Source organism: Podarcis melisellensis (genome assembly GCF_964234715.1).
Source record: "Podarcis melisellensis genome assembly, chromosome: 5".
NCBI lineage: Eukaryota > Metazoa > Chordata > Lepidosauria > Squamata > Lacertidae > Podarcis > Podarcis melisellensis.
Window position 1 is genome coordinate 74487942 of NC_138537.1, and position 14061 is coordinate 74502002.

At 37.4% G+C, this 14061-nt stretch overlaps 1 protein-coding gene across 6 annotated transcripts in view; it reads left to right on the forward strand.

The window, feature by feature from the left end:
* Window positions 1-14061, forward strand: part of CCSER2 (coiled-coil serine rich protein 2) — a 51914-nt gene that overhangs the window by 14202 nt on the left and 23651 nt on the right. For all 6 annotated transcript variants that reach the window (XM_081913545.1, XM_081913547.1, XM_081913546.1 and 3 more), the window contains 5 exons: window positions 6663-6753; window positions 8393-8552; window positions 9075-9264; window positions 12622-12705; window positions 13884-13970. In XM_081913545.1, the coding sequence (XP_081769671.1) occupies window positions 6663-6753; window positions 8393-8552; window positions 9075-9264; window positions 12622-12705; window positions 13884-13970 (612 nt within the window). The remainder of the gene's footprint in view (window positions 1-6662; window positions 6754-8392; window positions 8553-9074; window positions 9265-12621; window positions 12706-13883; window positions 13971-14061) is intronic.

Here is a 14061-nt window from a genome sequence, read left to right on the forward strand (position 1 = left end):
ACATTTAAAACAAAACTGGCAATGATGATACCTGGTGAAAAGTGAAAAATATCTTGCAACTTTAATATAATTCGTTTCACTAAGCCACATTGTTAAACTCTGATTTAGATTAATCTTATAAAGACTGCTAGATGTGTTGCCTGTATAAATTCTTTTGATTTTTTCAGAGGGACAAATTCTGGATAAAGATCTTTCAAATATAATGATGTAGGGGAAAAATATTCTGTACTTGAAGACAGACAAAAAGAAATTAATTTTCTCTATAAATCCCCCTGTCCTTCTTTTAGCAGTGCTTTCACTTTTTCTTTTCTAAGAGTCTGTTTCCCAGTCTGTCTTGCTGCTGCTGCTACTTTACTTAAAGAAATCTGAAATCATCTTTATATTTTTAGCACTGTAAATATATGTGTAACCTGCTCTGAACTCTGAAGATCAGGCAGGAGAGAAATTCAGATAAATGTACCTTCAAGATTTGTTTGATAGTCATTATGCCTAAAATATATTTCACTTTGAAAGTATATATTTAAATTCTCGAGTCTAGCAAGATTAGTTTGGTTTCCCAGGCAACTGGAGGTCTTTATTTGGCTAACCACAACTGCGGTAAGGCTGAGTAAAATTCCTAGAGCTCTTGTTCAGCTGAAACTCCCTCTTGTAGAGATCAAAGAGAATAAAACTATTGCTTAAGTATTTATCTCCTTCGAGAGTGTATCTTTTTCTTTTTGTGAAACCTGTAGATTTTTGTAGTAAAACCACAATCACTGACTCTTGTTCATAGTATGAAATATAAATGGGTTTGGAAGGGGTTACAGTTTGAATTGGAAGTTTCATGTAAGAAGCAATAGCTGATGTAATGTTACCTGAAGCTGTGCTTAGTTGTCTGATGCTTGTAAATATCTGTAATCAAAATGTGTTAAGCTGTATGAAAAAATACAGGCATTTAATCATAGATTTGGAACGGATCATGGAGTTCATTTAGTCCAACCTCTTGCCTTGTGCAGGATCTTCAGTGTAGCTATTTAAGCCTTTGCTTAAATATCTTCATTAAAGCAGAGCCCACCCCCTCCTGAGGTAGCTCTTACATTGTCAAACAGCTCTTACTGTTAGGAAGTTTATCTAATGGTCTTGTTTACACTCTGATTCTGCTTGCCACCTCCCCAAAGGCAACAGGTTGGCCACTAGGAGAACAAATGTTGGACTAGGTGGGCCTTCGGCCTGATCAAGCAAGGCTCTTTTCACATTATTTAGCTGAAACCTGGTTTCCATTTCCACATCTTAGTTCTAGTCTTGTCTTAGAGAATAACAGAAAGCTAGCCTGCTCTACCTTCTGCATGACAATATCACCATCCTGTTTCTCGCCAGCTAAACAGTTAGTTTCTAGATTCTTCACCATCCTGGTCACCTTCCTCTGGACATGCTGCCAGTTGTCTGTCTCCTCCTTAAAAGGCAGTGTCCAGAGCTGAGCATAGTATTTCAGATCTGGTCTGCTTAGCAGCGAATAGTGTGTGTTTCTGTCAATGCTGCCGGAGATTGCATTTAGTATTTTACCAACCTCTTTCAACTGCTAGTGCAGCTTTATCTTGTGACTAATTTAGACAAATCTTTTCAAAGTATTGTTGCAAAGCTAGGTTTATTCCCTCCCTATATTTATGTATTTGATTCTTGGTACCTAAATGCAGGATTTTATTTTTATCTCTGCTGAATTCTTATCATGTTGGTTTGGGTCCATTGTTCCAACCAAGATAAATGCAAGCTGCATATTTGATAAGCTTCCCTTCTACTTTGACCAAGTCATTTGTAAAAATGTTGAACAGCATAGGCCCTAAGGCAGAGCCCTATGCCATTCCAATGAAAGCCTTCCTTAAGCTTGACAAAGTCATTAATGAGCACCCACTGGGTACAGTTGTTCAACCAGCTGTGGATATACCCAAGACTTGTTATCTAACCCATATTTTACCAGCTTGTCAAGAAGGATATTGTGCAAATTTTGTAATCATGGTAGCTGTTTTAGAGTACATTGGTCATTTTATGAGATAGTAGCTCTCTCCATTTGAAGAATCCCTTAAAAATAAACATATAATCTAACTCTCTGTAAAGTCAGTTGAATTCTCTGTGGTGCTGAATATCTAGTGCACTTCTTGGTAACTTCATGAATGGAGGCTAGATGGCAGTATAAGAGCATAAGCTGATGGTTTAAACATCCTTCGAATCATATCAGGTGGACAGCTTTCATGGTGCCTCCTTTATTCTTTATGTAATTGAATATAAAAATACAGTATTAAATGCAAATATCTGCAGCTGTAAATGTATCTACTTTCATTTGCCATAGTGAAAGTGTCTATGCTATACATATCTAATTATTTGCACAGAAGTTAGCATGTTTGCCATAGCTTTCCAATGAGTAAAATACTGAAAAACTTACCAGGTACAAAGTAGTATCATTAGTATGGTGTTAGTTCCACTTAAGTGACCCTGCCTATATTTTATATCTGGTGATAGTAGCTATTTGCGGCTATTGCACTATTTTAAAGGTGTCATTTATTTATTTATTTATTTATTTATTTATTTATTTATTTAAAACTATTCTACCCTGCCAGCCCACTGAAAGGACTTCACTAATTTAGTTTTGTTTTTCATACCATGAAATTTAATCATGTAAATTTACTATGTGTTCTTTGAATGACTTGGTGAATTTACATATTTAAATATTTGCTCTGCATATTTTGCTCTCATTGTATATAACAAATTGCATTATCAGTACCTTTGTTTTCCATTTAATTTTAGAAGTAGAGAATACTTCCCATAATGCAAATTTTAATACTTCTATATTAGCAGATTATTAAGTGTTTTGTAATAAGCTGCTAGACTTTGCATAAGCAAATGTATTGGTAGTATTAATATGTTTTAAAATGCTGCTCAAAGGAACTTAAAATTTAATATTTCCTTTCTGTGATCTTGCTGTGTTCATGTTTCTGTTCCCAGCTTTCTGGGTTCAATTCAGCTAAGGTTTTGAATAGGTGGAGCAAGGTTTGTTAACGCATTTGGACTTTCTCCCCTCTCCCTGTGTGCTCCTTACACTCCCTAAAACTCTTCTGCCCTCCCCCCCCCCATTTAGGTGGTGTGGGGTTACACAAGGGGTGGAAAGGAAGTCCTGTTGTACAAGCAGACTTCATTTTGCTCTTACATACCCCCCCCTTAACACTGTCTGGATCTAGACACATCAAAGAAGTATTTCAGTTTAAAGCTTTGTAAATTTGAACAGGGAAAACAGGTAGAGAAAAATGGGACACTACATTGCCATCTGGTGGCACCATGTTATATCACATATGCAACACATATAAATTGATTTTTCTTTACCAGTCTAGCTGAGTCCACTATATTGAACTCCACCTTATGTATCTAGTGTGTGTGTATATACATATATGCTATAGGTTTCCTGAATGTTGTTTGAAGAGACAAGTATTAAATTAAGTATTTGGGGGTTAGGGTTGCTGCTGGGGGAGCAAAGAGTGGATTTTGTGTCACTGGTAGACTGCAATTTCTGGTTGACTACCTAACAGGTCCTAACACCTACTAGCAGCTGGGATTTCCCAAAGAATGCTGTACTATGTAGGTATTGATTTTACCCACCAGCAAGGAAATGGTACACACTCAGTACCACATAACACAGATTAGTTATGCCTTAACTGTTAGGAGGGCATACTTGTGGTCTTTTGTTTCATAATATAGGATGTATCTTTGAACCATAGTAATTCTAGTCTATTGTTGTTTTTAAAGAAAATACCAAACAAGAGCTAAAGTCTGCCTGTCCCTGCCTTACAGGATGTTATCAAACTATAGTTGTATTCCTGGTATATTTTTGTGCATTTCAGGAAATGAACTAAGTATGTCCCTTATTAGTGGTAGTAAATGCGCATTTTAAGTCAGTAATGCTAATGCTTTTTTAAAAAAAGATAATCTATGAGCATGTTTGTCATCTCAGTCTGTTCATTAAACCTGGGCCTTAGATATTATAATACTTAAAACAAAGACAGCATTGTAAGTGTTGTTTTCCATTCTTCTCATAGACGTTATACACAGGATGGCTGTCCTCATTTTTCTTTTTTTAATCTCCTCTAGTATGTGGTATGTATGCATTCATTCTCAAATTTGGTTTTAAGGAGCTTGATTATATTACTCCGAAACCTTGAGAGATGCTAATGAACGTTGTTTAATCTTCTAGATTATCTATATTTTCATTTTGAATGTGGGACTGCTTCCCAGATTCTTTCAGAGTAATGGTGTTGGTTTGTTGCTGTTCAAAACCGAAACTTCTTTACCAGTAAGACACTTGTCTGCATTTTGTTTCCAAACTTACCAAAGCTTGGTGATTGCCTTTGGCAACAAAATAAAATAGAGAGTTGTAGAAGGCACGCCCTGCCACGCTGAGCAAATATGAGCCTATAAAGAGAAATGTGGGAGGAATCAAAGTAGATGAGAACCCTAGGAATGAGTAATACTGCTGCAGTTGGCACTGACCTATATGTTTAAATCTTACAAACTAGTGAAAAGTAACCATATTGATAGAAACCATCCCAGTTCACACACTCCATGCAGAACTAGTATAAACATGTAGAGATGGAGGTTGAGGTTTCAGTACACATTCTGTGGGCAGAAGCCAGTGGAAAGTTCTCCTTCTTAAGTGTTTTTGAAAAGAACCAGGGAAGCTTTGCAAAAGCATGCCTTTAATTTTAATTCCATGTGTGCTAGAGACATACCATTTTATCCGTATGTTCTAAACATGTAGATTTTTTTTTTTAGTTTCATGCACTCATGCTTGTAGGATGGGTCGGGAGAGTAAAAAGTTTCTTGAAGAAATGGAATCACATTCTAGTGCAGAGGATAGACATCTAATGAGTTCTTTTAATTTGTTTAAAAAAGGAGCATGTACTAATATAACAGCATTACAAGCAATATGAATGCTCGTTATTACAGATGAATTATTATTGTGCTTAGTTATTGCCTTCACATTTGTATAGGCTAGCTATCTTACACCTAATATCTGGCAGATGCGTAGCTACCATGGAGTGCAAATGTGTGCTAAATCTCCCTATTTTTTGGTGTTTGTGTCTATATGAATAAAATTTGTTAAATTGGAAGAGACATTTTTTGTCCAAATAAATTATTCTCTAATATTTACTTCAGCAAATACTTCATGGATGTTTTTGTTTTGTTTTTATTTTATTTTATTTTTATTTTTTGCTTGCTTGCTTGCTTGCCTGAGTCAATAAGATGATGGAGGGGTGGTGGCTTCAAATGCTAATAGTAGCACTTCTTTGTCACCATGACAACAGTCATACTGACCTATGTGATTGTTTAGTTGGCTTCAGGGAGACTGGAGATGTTAAGGCAATGTCAGTGGTTGCTGCTTCCTGATTGGACAGCTAGTTGATTAAGGTTAGAAGGACTCCCTGACTTGCCACATGGTTTCTATGGTAGCTGCAATAGTAAGCCTAAGTTGTGGAGCATTTTTACACTTAATCATCTTCCTTTTTTCATTCTTAAAGGTATGAATGCTATTACATTGTGCTAATTGTGTTACCTGGGTAGGAGTTAAATTGTGTGATGTTCTAAGTCTGATAGCTCAAAACATAACAACATAAAATTTTATATATCAAAATCAGTCTAGTTGCCCCTCTCCTTTTTGCGAAAGAGAGAATATCACTGTTGGGATTCCTAGTCAAGCCTTACTTTTCTGTAACTTTCTGACTTGTTTCAGGTAATGGTTGTAAGGCAATGCGGAGAACAAAACCTTGTCTGCCAATCCTTCATTTATTTGAGTGCAGGATATGACTAAGCTTGACACTATGGCATGGCCAGTGAGCTTTGCCCAGATGTTTCTAAGTTTATATTGTTCCCTATCATTTTGTTTCCCATGTTGTTTCAATTTCTTAATTTTAATGAGATGAGGCAGCTAAATATCAGAATTAAGTTAGGGTTGTTGTTTTTTTTACTGCAAGGTATTTACTGAGATACAGGGACTCTCGGTTTCTTTTGACATATATTTGTGCTGTTTTTAACGACAGAGTAATTTTCAGCTAATATTTTTCTAACGTAATAGACTTATTAAGATTGATAAAATTATAAGTTTACTCAGTAACTATATTTAAAAATCACTTTCAAAACTAAATTATGTAGAGCAGGCAGGGGAAACCTCCACCTTGTAGGGATCCTAATTTTGTCCACAAGTTCTAGCTGGCCTAGCTATCCCTGAAGTTTCCCCTTCCCTCTGCATCTGGCAATTTACATCTGTAGATGGATCTGCTGTAGCCATTGGAATGATTCTTCTGTTCCTCTGCATGACTAGCATTGCAGCTGTTCAGGCAGGCAGGTCTAATACCTTTCTAGCCTTGGTTTCTAAACCTGTCTATTTTTTATGTGGAAAATTCAGCACCATAAAACTAGTGCATTATAAGAAAGGGAAGGGAAGCTAGTTCTCCTGGTACTTCCAGGAGCTTGAAAAGATGACACGCCTTGGCTTGGAGCATGGTAATTTCACATTGGTGTTCTGATGTGTGAGACAGCTGGAGAGTCAATGAAATGTTTATTTCAAAAGGCACATAGTTTAAACTGGAGAGACAGACACAAATGTGCACATCTTGTAGCAGGTATTTTTTATTTTCTTGTAGGATATTTTGAATAATCTTGATTCATGCGATCTTGAAGATGATGATCTTATGCTCGATGTTGACTTACCTGAAGACGCACCCTGTGATAATGGTTAGTGAAATAATTTGAATATGTTTAAATGCTTTATTGCAACTTCCCTTACCCGGGCTACTTTGGTTGCCCATCTCTCTTTCCTTGCCAACTATGACTGTCATTTCCTGAACTTGGGAAACATCCACAGAGGTACCATCAGCAACACTGAGCCCTGTGTTCAGCTTCATGTCTTTATTCAGGGGAAATTGCTGCTCCTACTACTGTAATACAGCTTCTAAAGGATCCTGTTCTGAAAACAGCATTTCCTTAAAACCTTTTTCAAACAGTTTGTGAGCACTAATTTTACTTAGTGTCATGGCTTTCAGCTTTCAAAGTACTTTTAAGGAGAATTCTTGATGTGTTTTGTATTGCATTCTATATAAGAGATTTTTAAATAATCACATACTTTTTTGTGTAAAAGCTCAGCCAGAGTGTACAAGTATTTTATACAAATACTTTTGGCTTTTTTAGGATTAAGTTGTGAAAGCTGTTACATGTAGATGGAGTTCTAATATCTGTTGAAGAATAGCTTTTAATATACGATTGTGTTGAATGTTTTAATGCACCTTACTTTATACTTGTTAGATTCCTCATAAAAAGTTTATTAAATAAGTTTGTTAGAATAGTTCATAGGGCTGTATTTTACTTGTTACATTTTGGAGTCTGTGAGGGAACTTGCACTCTATTTATAGCAACGGTTCTAGTGCAGCAAGTATGTTCTCAGTGAGCAAGGCGGTAGTTCTAAATCACAGGGTCAAATTGGGCTCATTTCCCAACAATACGCAAGCAGGGAATGAGCAGGAAGGAAGGCCTGTTTACCACGGTCTTATGCAAAACTATGTCTGAGTAGGCAGTAGAATAAGACTGCTCAGTTTTATGAAAAGCTTCTCGTAGCCGAGGCCTGACAATGTGAAGAGAAAGTGTCTGGGTAAGTAAAAAGCCTAAAGGGTTTCTTGAAACTTTTCCTTCCTGGCAGTATTTTCCATTATTATTTTTTACTTGGCTTTTAATAGCTTGTAAGTAGCTGCCAGTCACAGCTTTCACTGACTAATCTGTTGTTGTTGTTGCTCATGCAAACTGAGAGATCTCTGAAATCTCATTTTCATTATGTGATAGAATGTATATGTTAAAACTTTTTTGTATTTAAAAAAGCTTTCTGTTTAAATATTCATATATTTATCTTGCCATAAAATGAAATGCTGTTTCTGTTGCTTTTAAAGGTTGCTCTTAAATCTTAGGATACTGATGGCAAGGGAATTACTCTTTACAACAAAAAATACTGCTGAATTCTGTCAGCATCAGTTTAAGTTTTGATTACTTCTTGTCCTTTGTGATTGAAGCAATAAGTTTCTTAACTGAAGTAGTAATGTGACCTTGTGGATGCAATTATTTAAAACATATGTATCCTGCCTTTTGCTGTTGAACTGATGAACAACAGTAATTAAAGTCTCATCACAGTTTTATACAAATAATTAAAAGCACCAAGTTAGCAGCAGTAGCAGTTGATAACACAAATTTGTTGTACATCAGTTCCTGTACTTATTTCTGTACATCATTGTAAATCAGTAATGAGTTATATCTGGCAGCCACTTTGCATTTCTGGGTGATCATATTTCCATTTAGATGAATATTGAAATAGTTTCTATTATCTATGTAGTGGATTGTGAAAATATGAATCGTTATGAGCGGCCAGAAAGAAATATTCGACAGCAGAAGGAGGGGTTGTGGAAAAGGACACCACAACGATGGAATGCCCAAGACCATTATCATCTTGGTCATACTGACCATTTTTCCCATAGTAGAAACGATCTGAACAGGTAAGGCCCTTACTTTTCACTCTTTTTGTTGTTGTTAAAACTATATATAATAAAAGAAAATGATTATAAATTAGTTTGGAGATGGTATTTAATTTAACACCAGTCAGATTAAATCAAATAAACAAGGATTATTTGGTGTTATGTTGGAGGGGATGCGAGGAAACAGAATTAAGTTCACATGTGGTGGGGATGTAAATATGTACAATTTCTTTGGCAAAGGGTGTTTAAGGAGATAACAGAAATCATTTGGTTAAAGCTGACTGAAAGTACTTAGTGCTTATAGTCTACAGTTTATATTGTAGAAAAGGCTTCCTTTTCATGCATATACTGTACATATGCTGTCGAAAAACAAAGGTATCCTTTTTTCTTCAAGACTGTTTGAGCCCTATGTATAATTGATTGATTTAAGGATGGAGTGATAGCTGTAGTAATATTTGATTGGTATTAAAGATTTCAGAATGTTTCTCTTACTGAAGTACATCAGAAGATTGTCTATTAAAACATTTCTAAAACACTTTTCAGGAGCTGCAACTATTTTGACTCTCCTCCTGTCGGTCACCTTGAAGGATATGGAGCACCAAGCTTGTACCCACCTCTGAGAAGTTTGCCGGCAAACACTGTGATGCTGGATGAAATGACCCTTCGGCATATGGTTCAAGACTGCACATCTGTGAAAACTCAGTTATTAAAATTGAAAAGAATATTTAATCAGGTTAGCAAGTTTTTAACATGGGAATTGAAGGGACACTTGTCACTTGTTTGTGTTATGGTACTTGATGCTAATAAGTGTGTGCCACCATACCAACTGACCTAACCCTCCTTTGATTCTAGTCTTTATTATCAAGTAAAAGACTAGGGTGGCTTGGTGTTGTTGTTGTTTTTTAAAAAATAGCGAGCAATCGTATTTCATTTGAATTAAATTGCTTCATTTGTGATCAGTGTTAGAAACTGAAAAATGAAAGCTAGGAGCTAAATGGCACCTTAAACCTAGGTTATGGGCGCAACAACAGAATGTCTAGGCACACTCTTTTTATAACAAGAATACATAGCTGAAAATGCAGCTAAAACAATATGTTCATTTTTCACATAGTCTAGTCCTTCCCCTGCCCACCCCCCTAATATTCTTAAGAGGGTCTCATTTCCAGTCTTCAGAGAGTAGCTGGAAGTGGGGAGGCAGAAAAGGTCCTCCTTTTCTTCTACTCTGCAGTTTTAACCTGAAATCTTAAGCGCAGTACTGTGCCCAGTGCTCAGAAACTGCTTGTGCTAATGAAATTCCCTGTTGCCAATGAGCCTAGAACAATAGGAGTTTCAAACACTGTTTGTGATGTAATTGTGCTCAAATCCATGGAAGTGAAGCAAAATCTGTTAGAATGCCCTATGTCACTGAAGGTCACTTCATAAGTTCCCCTTCATGCAAGGGGGAGCAGAAGTACATGTTTTGCCGAATGTGTGATGTGGTTCTGTCATGGGGAGGAAATAAACCTGTGTACAGGGGTTTTTTGGGCTTCCAGATGTTGCTGAACTGTGACCCTCATCATCCCTGGCTATTGCCTATGTTTTCTGGAGCTGATGGGAGTTATACATCTGGAGGGCCAAGGGTTCCCTACACCTGCTTTAGATGAAATAATGGTTGTGAATGTTCTAACACTTCTCAGCCAGATTTGTAGTGCTCATATTTCTATGGTGTTAATTCACATGCGTGTGGATTGTTTTTCTTCTGCATAATAATTCGAAAAAGAAAAAGGTGTGATTGTTAGAGAGTCTTGCATACATAGCTTTATTGATAGGATCATACAAAGCTTTAGTCAAAGAACTGAAAATGTGTAAGTTAAATTGAGTGTTAACCTAATTGTTCTGGACTGGATTTGCCAATGTCTAGTCTAAGCCTCGCTAGAGAGAGGGAGGCCTGCTTCTGAAGTTACTTTGCGAAAACAATAACCGTAAACGTCATCCCTTTTTCCTGTGCATAACTGTCTTGGCTGAGCCTTTCTATTTTTGTACCTGTGAATAACGTACCTGACTTTTCTAAGTACGAAAGGACTTCAGCTTCAAGAAACCCTACCCAGTAATGGGCACTCTAGCTGCCCTCCCTCTAGTCAGGTCCTCTGGCAAGTAGAGTACTGCTGTTAGCTACAGAGCAGCCTGGATGGAAAGGCGGAACGCTCCTTCCTTTAGGAGCTGTGCTTCCCAGGGTGCTTGTGTATGTAAAGCACTGCTCTTAAGTGCCATTCTGCTATATTATTATTATTATTATTATTATTATTATTATTATTATTATTTATTACAGTTGATCTGTTACTCACCTGGTAAACCACTGTCTCAAGGCCATTTACATGTAAGATCATTAAAAACACAAAAACAACAGATACATTTAAAACAATACTAAAACCCCAACAAATGGACCCATTTATCCAGCTGGGAGAGCCTTTCTGGAACAAAAATATAAAGCACAGCATTTTGAAGGCTTCCTCCTGCGCATCTTTCCCTCTCAATTACAGCTGTGTCTAAGAGCACTATGTAGTGACGGAACAGTTTTCAGTACCTGCTCCTCAAACTGCTTTATCTCGGAGAAAGTGAAATAAAACATCATATCATTGTGCCCCCAAGTCTAATGTGTGCTGCTAGTACAAATTATGGTACATTGGTAAAATATATGATTAATTGAAATCTTCCATTTTCTAACATATCAGTACAGTGCTGGCTTTGTAGAGGCAGTTCGCTTATTACAGTTATGATGTCACTAGTGATGAGATCCCTTTAAACAGAAGAAGCCCAACATTCTTAGTTCTTAAAAACAACTAAGTAGTCTATGGTGATTATGTATCTTTCAGCTAGTCTGGGAAGTATAAGAAGAATTCAATATATGCCATGTAGACGGAAAGTAAAATTGGAAAAAAAGGTTGTTTTCAAATACTCGGAATATTTCAAGGGGGGCTTTTTAAAAAAAGTAACCATATGTAACCTGGTCTTTTTTGTACGCACAAAGGTGCTACACTGTATGTGTCCTATCAAGCTAGGGATATAGTGTAACAACCTATTATGTGTGGATCCTGGCTGGAAATAGTGATATTCAGTTTGCTGTTGCACTCCAGTGAGAACTAGGCCCTAATCCTGCCTCTGGACTATACCACTTCAAACTGCAGGTGGGGGATGCTCACATGATTGAATGTCTTCCTGTATATAGAAAACTAGCAAGCTGAGGAGAAGGTGCAGATACAAGCCCTATCCCCAAACACCTTTTTTAAACATTCATTTTTTATATATATACCAATTGGTGCACTGTAAATAGTGTACAGTAGAACACTTCATGAAGTGAACATCACTTGTGGTGGAAATGTTTTGAATGGAGGAACCCCCCTCCCCTTTTAGTGGTGCAGGCAAAACACAAATTTACAAGCTCAATCTTACCGAATCTGTTGCACTAATATAACCAAAGTGCCTGGTTACACGTAGGAAATAGTTTAAATGCAAGCTTCACTTTTCTGTAGTTCAGTAGCCTTCTAGGATGCAAGATTCCTGTAAATCCCTGAACCAAAAAAGTTTTAGTGAAGTGGAATGGTATAACACCCCACAGCTATGTGACCTTTTTATAATTATTCAGCAAACAAACTAGAAGTAACAAATTAAGTTCCAGCCCTTATAATTCTTGAATAAATCATTGTGTGGTCTAGGCATTAAGAAACACTTTCTTTCATCTCTCTCTCTCTCTAAGCAATTTCATAATAAAGCTAGTATTTAACATGTTGAATACTGCTAGGGGGGAAAGTTTCTTTGAACATGGATACCAGAAATTGTTTGACAATTTCAGGAACCTGATAGATTCTTAGTGCTGAGAAACTAAAATGAAAAGTAAAATCAGTGCATACAATTTATTAGCAGATCTCACTATCTAGTTTTGGAAATCTGTGTTTGAAATAAAACTCTGATAAGATGGAACCATTTGGAAACTACCAGATCTCCCAAGGTCAGTTCAAAATGTCAGGAATAATCCAGGAATTAGTAGTAGTTATCATTCAAATACTATAGGATTTAGGTGCTCAAATAAATGGAAACCTTTCTCTTCTTGCAGAATGATGACAATGTGTCACTCCACAACATCACATTTTCACTTCCTTCAAGCCCAGAACTGCAGGAGCCTGAACCAGTTTATAAGGTAAACCAACTGTGCTTATTTCAGAGTTGACCCTTTTGAATGAAGGAGCTAATGAAAAAGCATCAAGTGTGTAGGTCAGCACTATTTATTTATTTAAAGAATTATCTTGTTTACCCTTAGTAGGTATGACAAGTAGAGGAGTTCCTTTAATTTTTTCTTTCTTTGCAAAGCAGCTGCAAACTCTGCAGACTGTTTTGAGAGATAAGAATTGTGGTGGAAAAACTGGGCAAGCAAAGAACCGTGTTGCTAGGCAGAATGAGGTGAGAAGACAGTTTCAGGAAAAGCACCACTAAGAAACACTTGGCCTAGGGAGCAGGTTTTGTTTTCCAGCTGCTGTTGCCACATGTATTTGGTAAGAGGTTTGGGCAGGATTGCAAACAAACCAAACTTAAGGGAGGATCTTAACTTCAGACATAATGTTGGAGTAGATTCAGGGAAATCAGATTAAGTCTATTTATTTCAGGAGGTTTGATGTAGTTTGATATCACCCAGTGGTCTGTTGCCCCCAAGTAAGCTATAGTTAGTTGTCCATTTAATTGTCCAGAACTTTCAAACCATAGCTTAACTACCAGTGGTGGAGCATTCACCACCTGTGTCCAGGGCGTGCATACACCAGGGTACGTTCAGGACATGCTGTGGGGTGGGGAATGTTGCCAGAGTGACCCCTGCCCACTGCTGTAAAGCAGGGCACACTTATGGGGCACCGCAAGCTGTTGCAAAGCAACAGGCATCACCCTGGCCCCTGCAAGCCCAGTGCTGCTTTTGTGAGTGGCAGTGGGCTCACAGGAAGGGTGTCATATGCTGTTGAATCCTTCTCACTGCACTCTACAGCTGGAGGGCAGCTGAGGACACAACAGCACACCATGCGGCAGAGCGCCGTGATGCACCCCCCAAAAAACTGCCTGGGGTGATGGCCCTCCTCAGCCCCCCATTCTACGCCACTGTTAACTATGATACCAGAACCTGACCAATATTTGCAGTTTTTTTTCCATCACCCCCCCCCCCATTTTCGGTTCTCAACATTTGGTAATGAAAATAATGCAGAGCCTAAACTTTAAAAAGCAATTTGCTCCTAGACAAAGATTTTACTTTCTCTCTTCCCCGACCCCCTGGACAGATAAGAATTATGTTTATCTACTTCATGGAAACCATTAAGATCTCCACTTTTTGTTTGGCAGACTGATGATTTGCTGAATGAGATCACACAGCTTAAAGAAGATTTAAAGAAAAAGGATGAAACAATCAAACAACTAGAGCATCGGCTTGTGAGTATATTATACAGTATACTCTGCAGAGAATGTGATATCTACCATAATTTCTATAAAGCAATGTGACAGCACTTCTTGTTCACTTGCG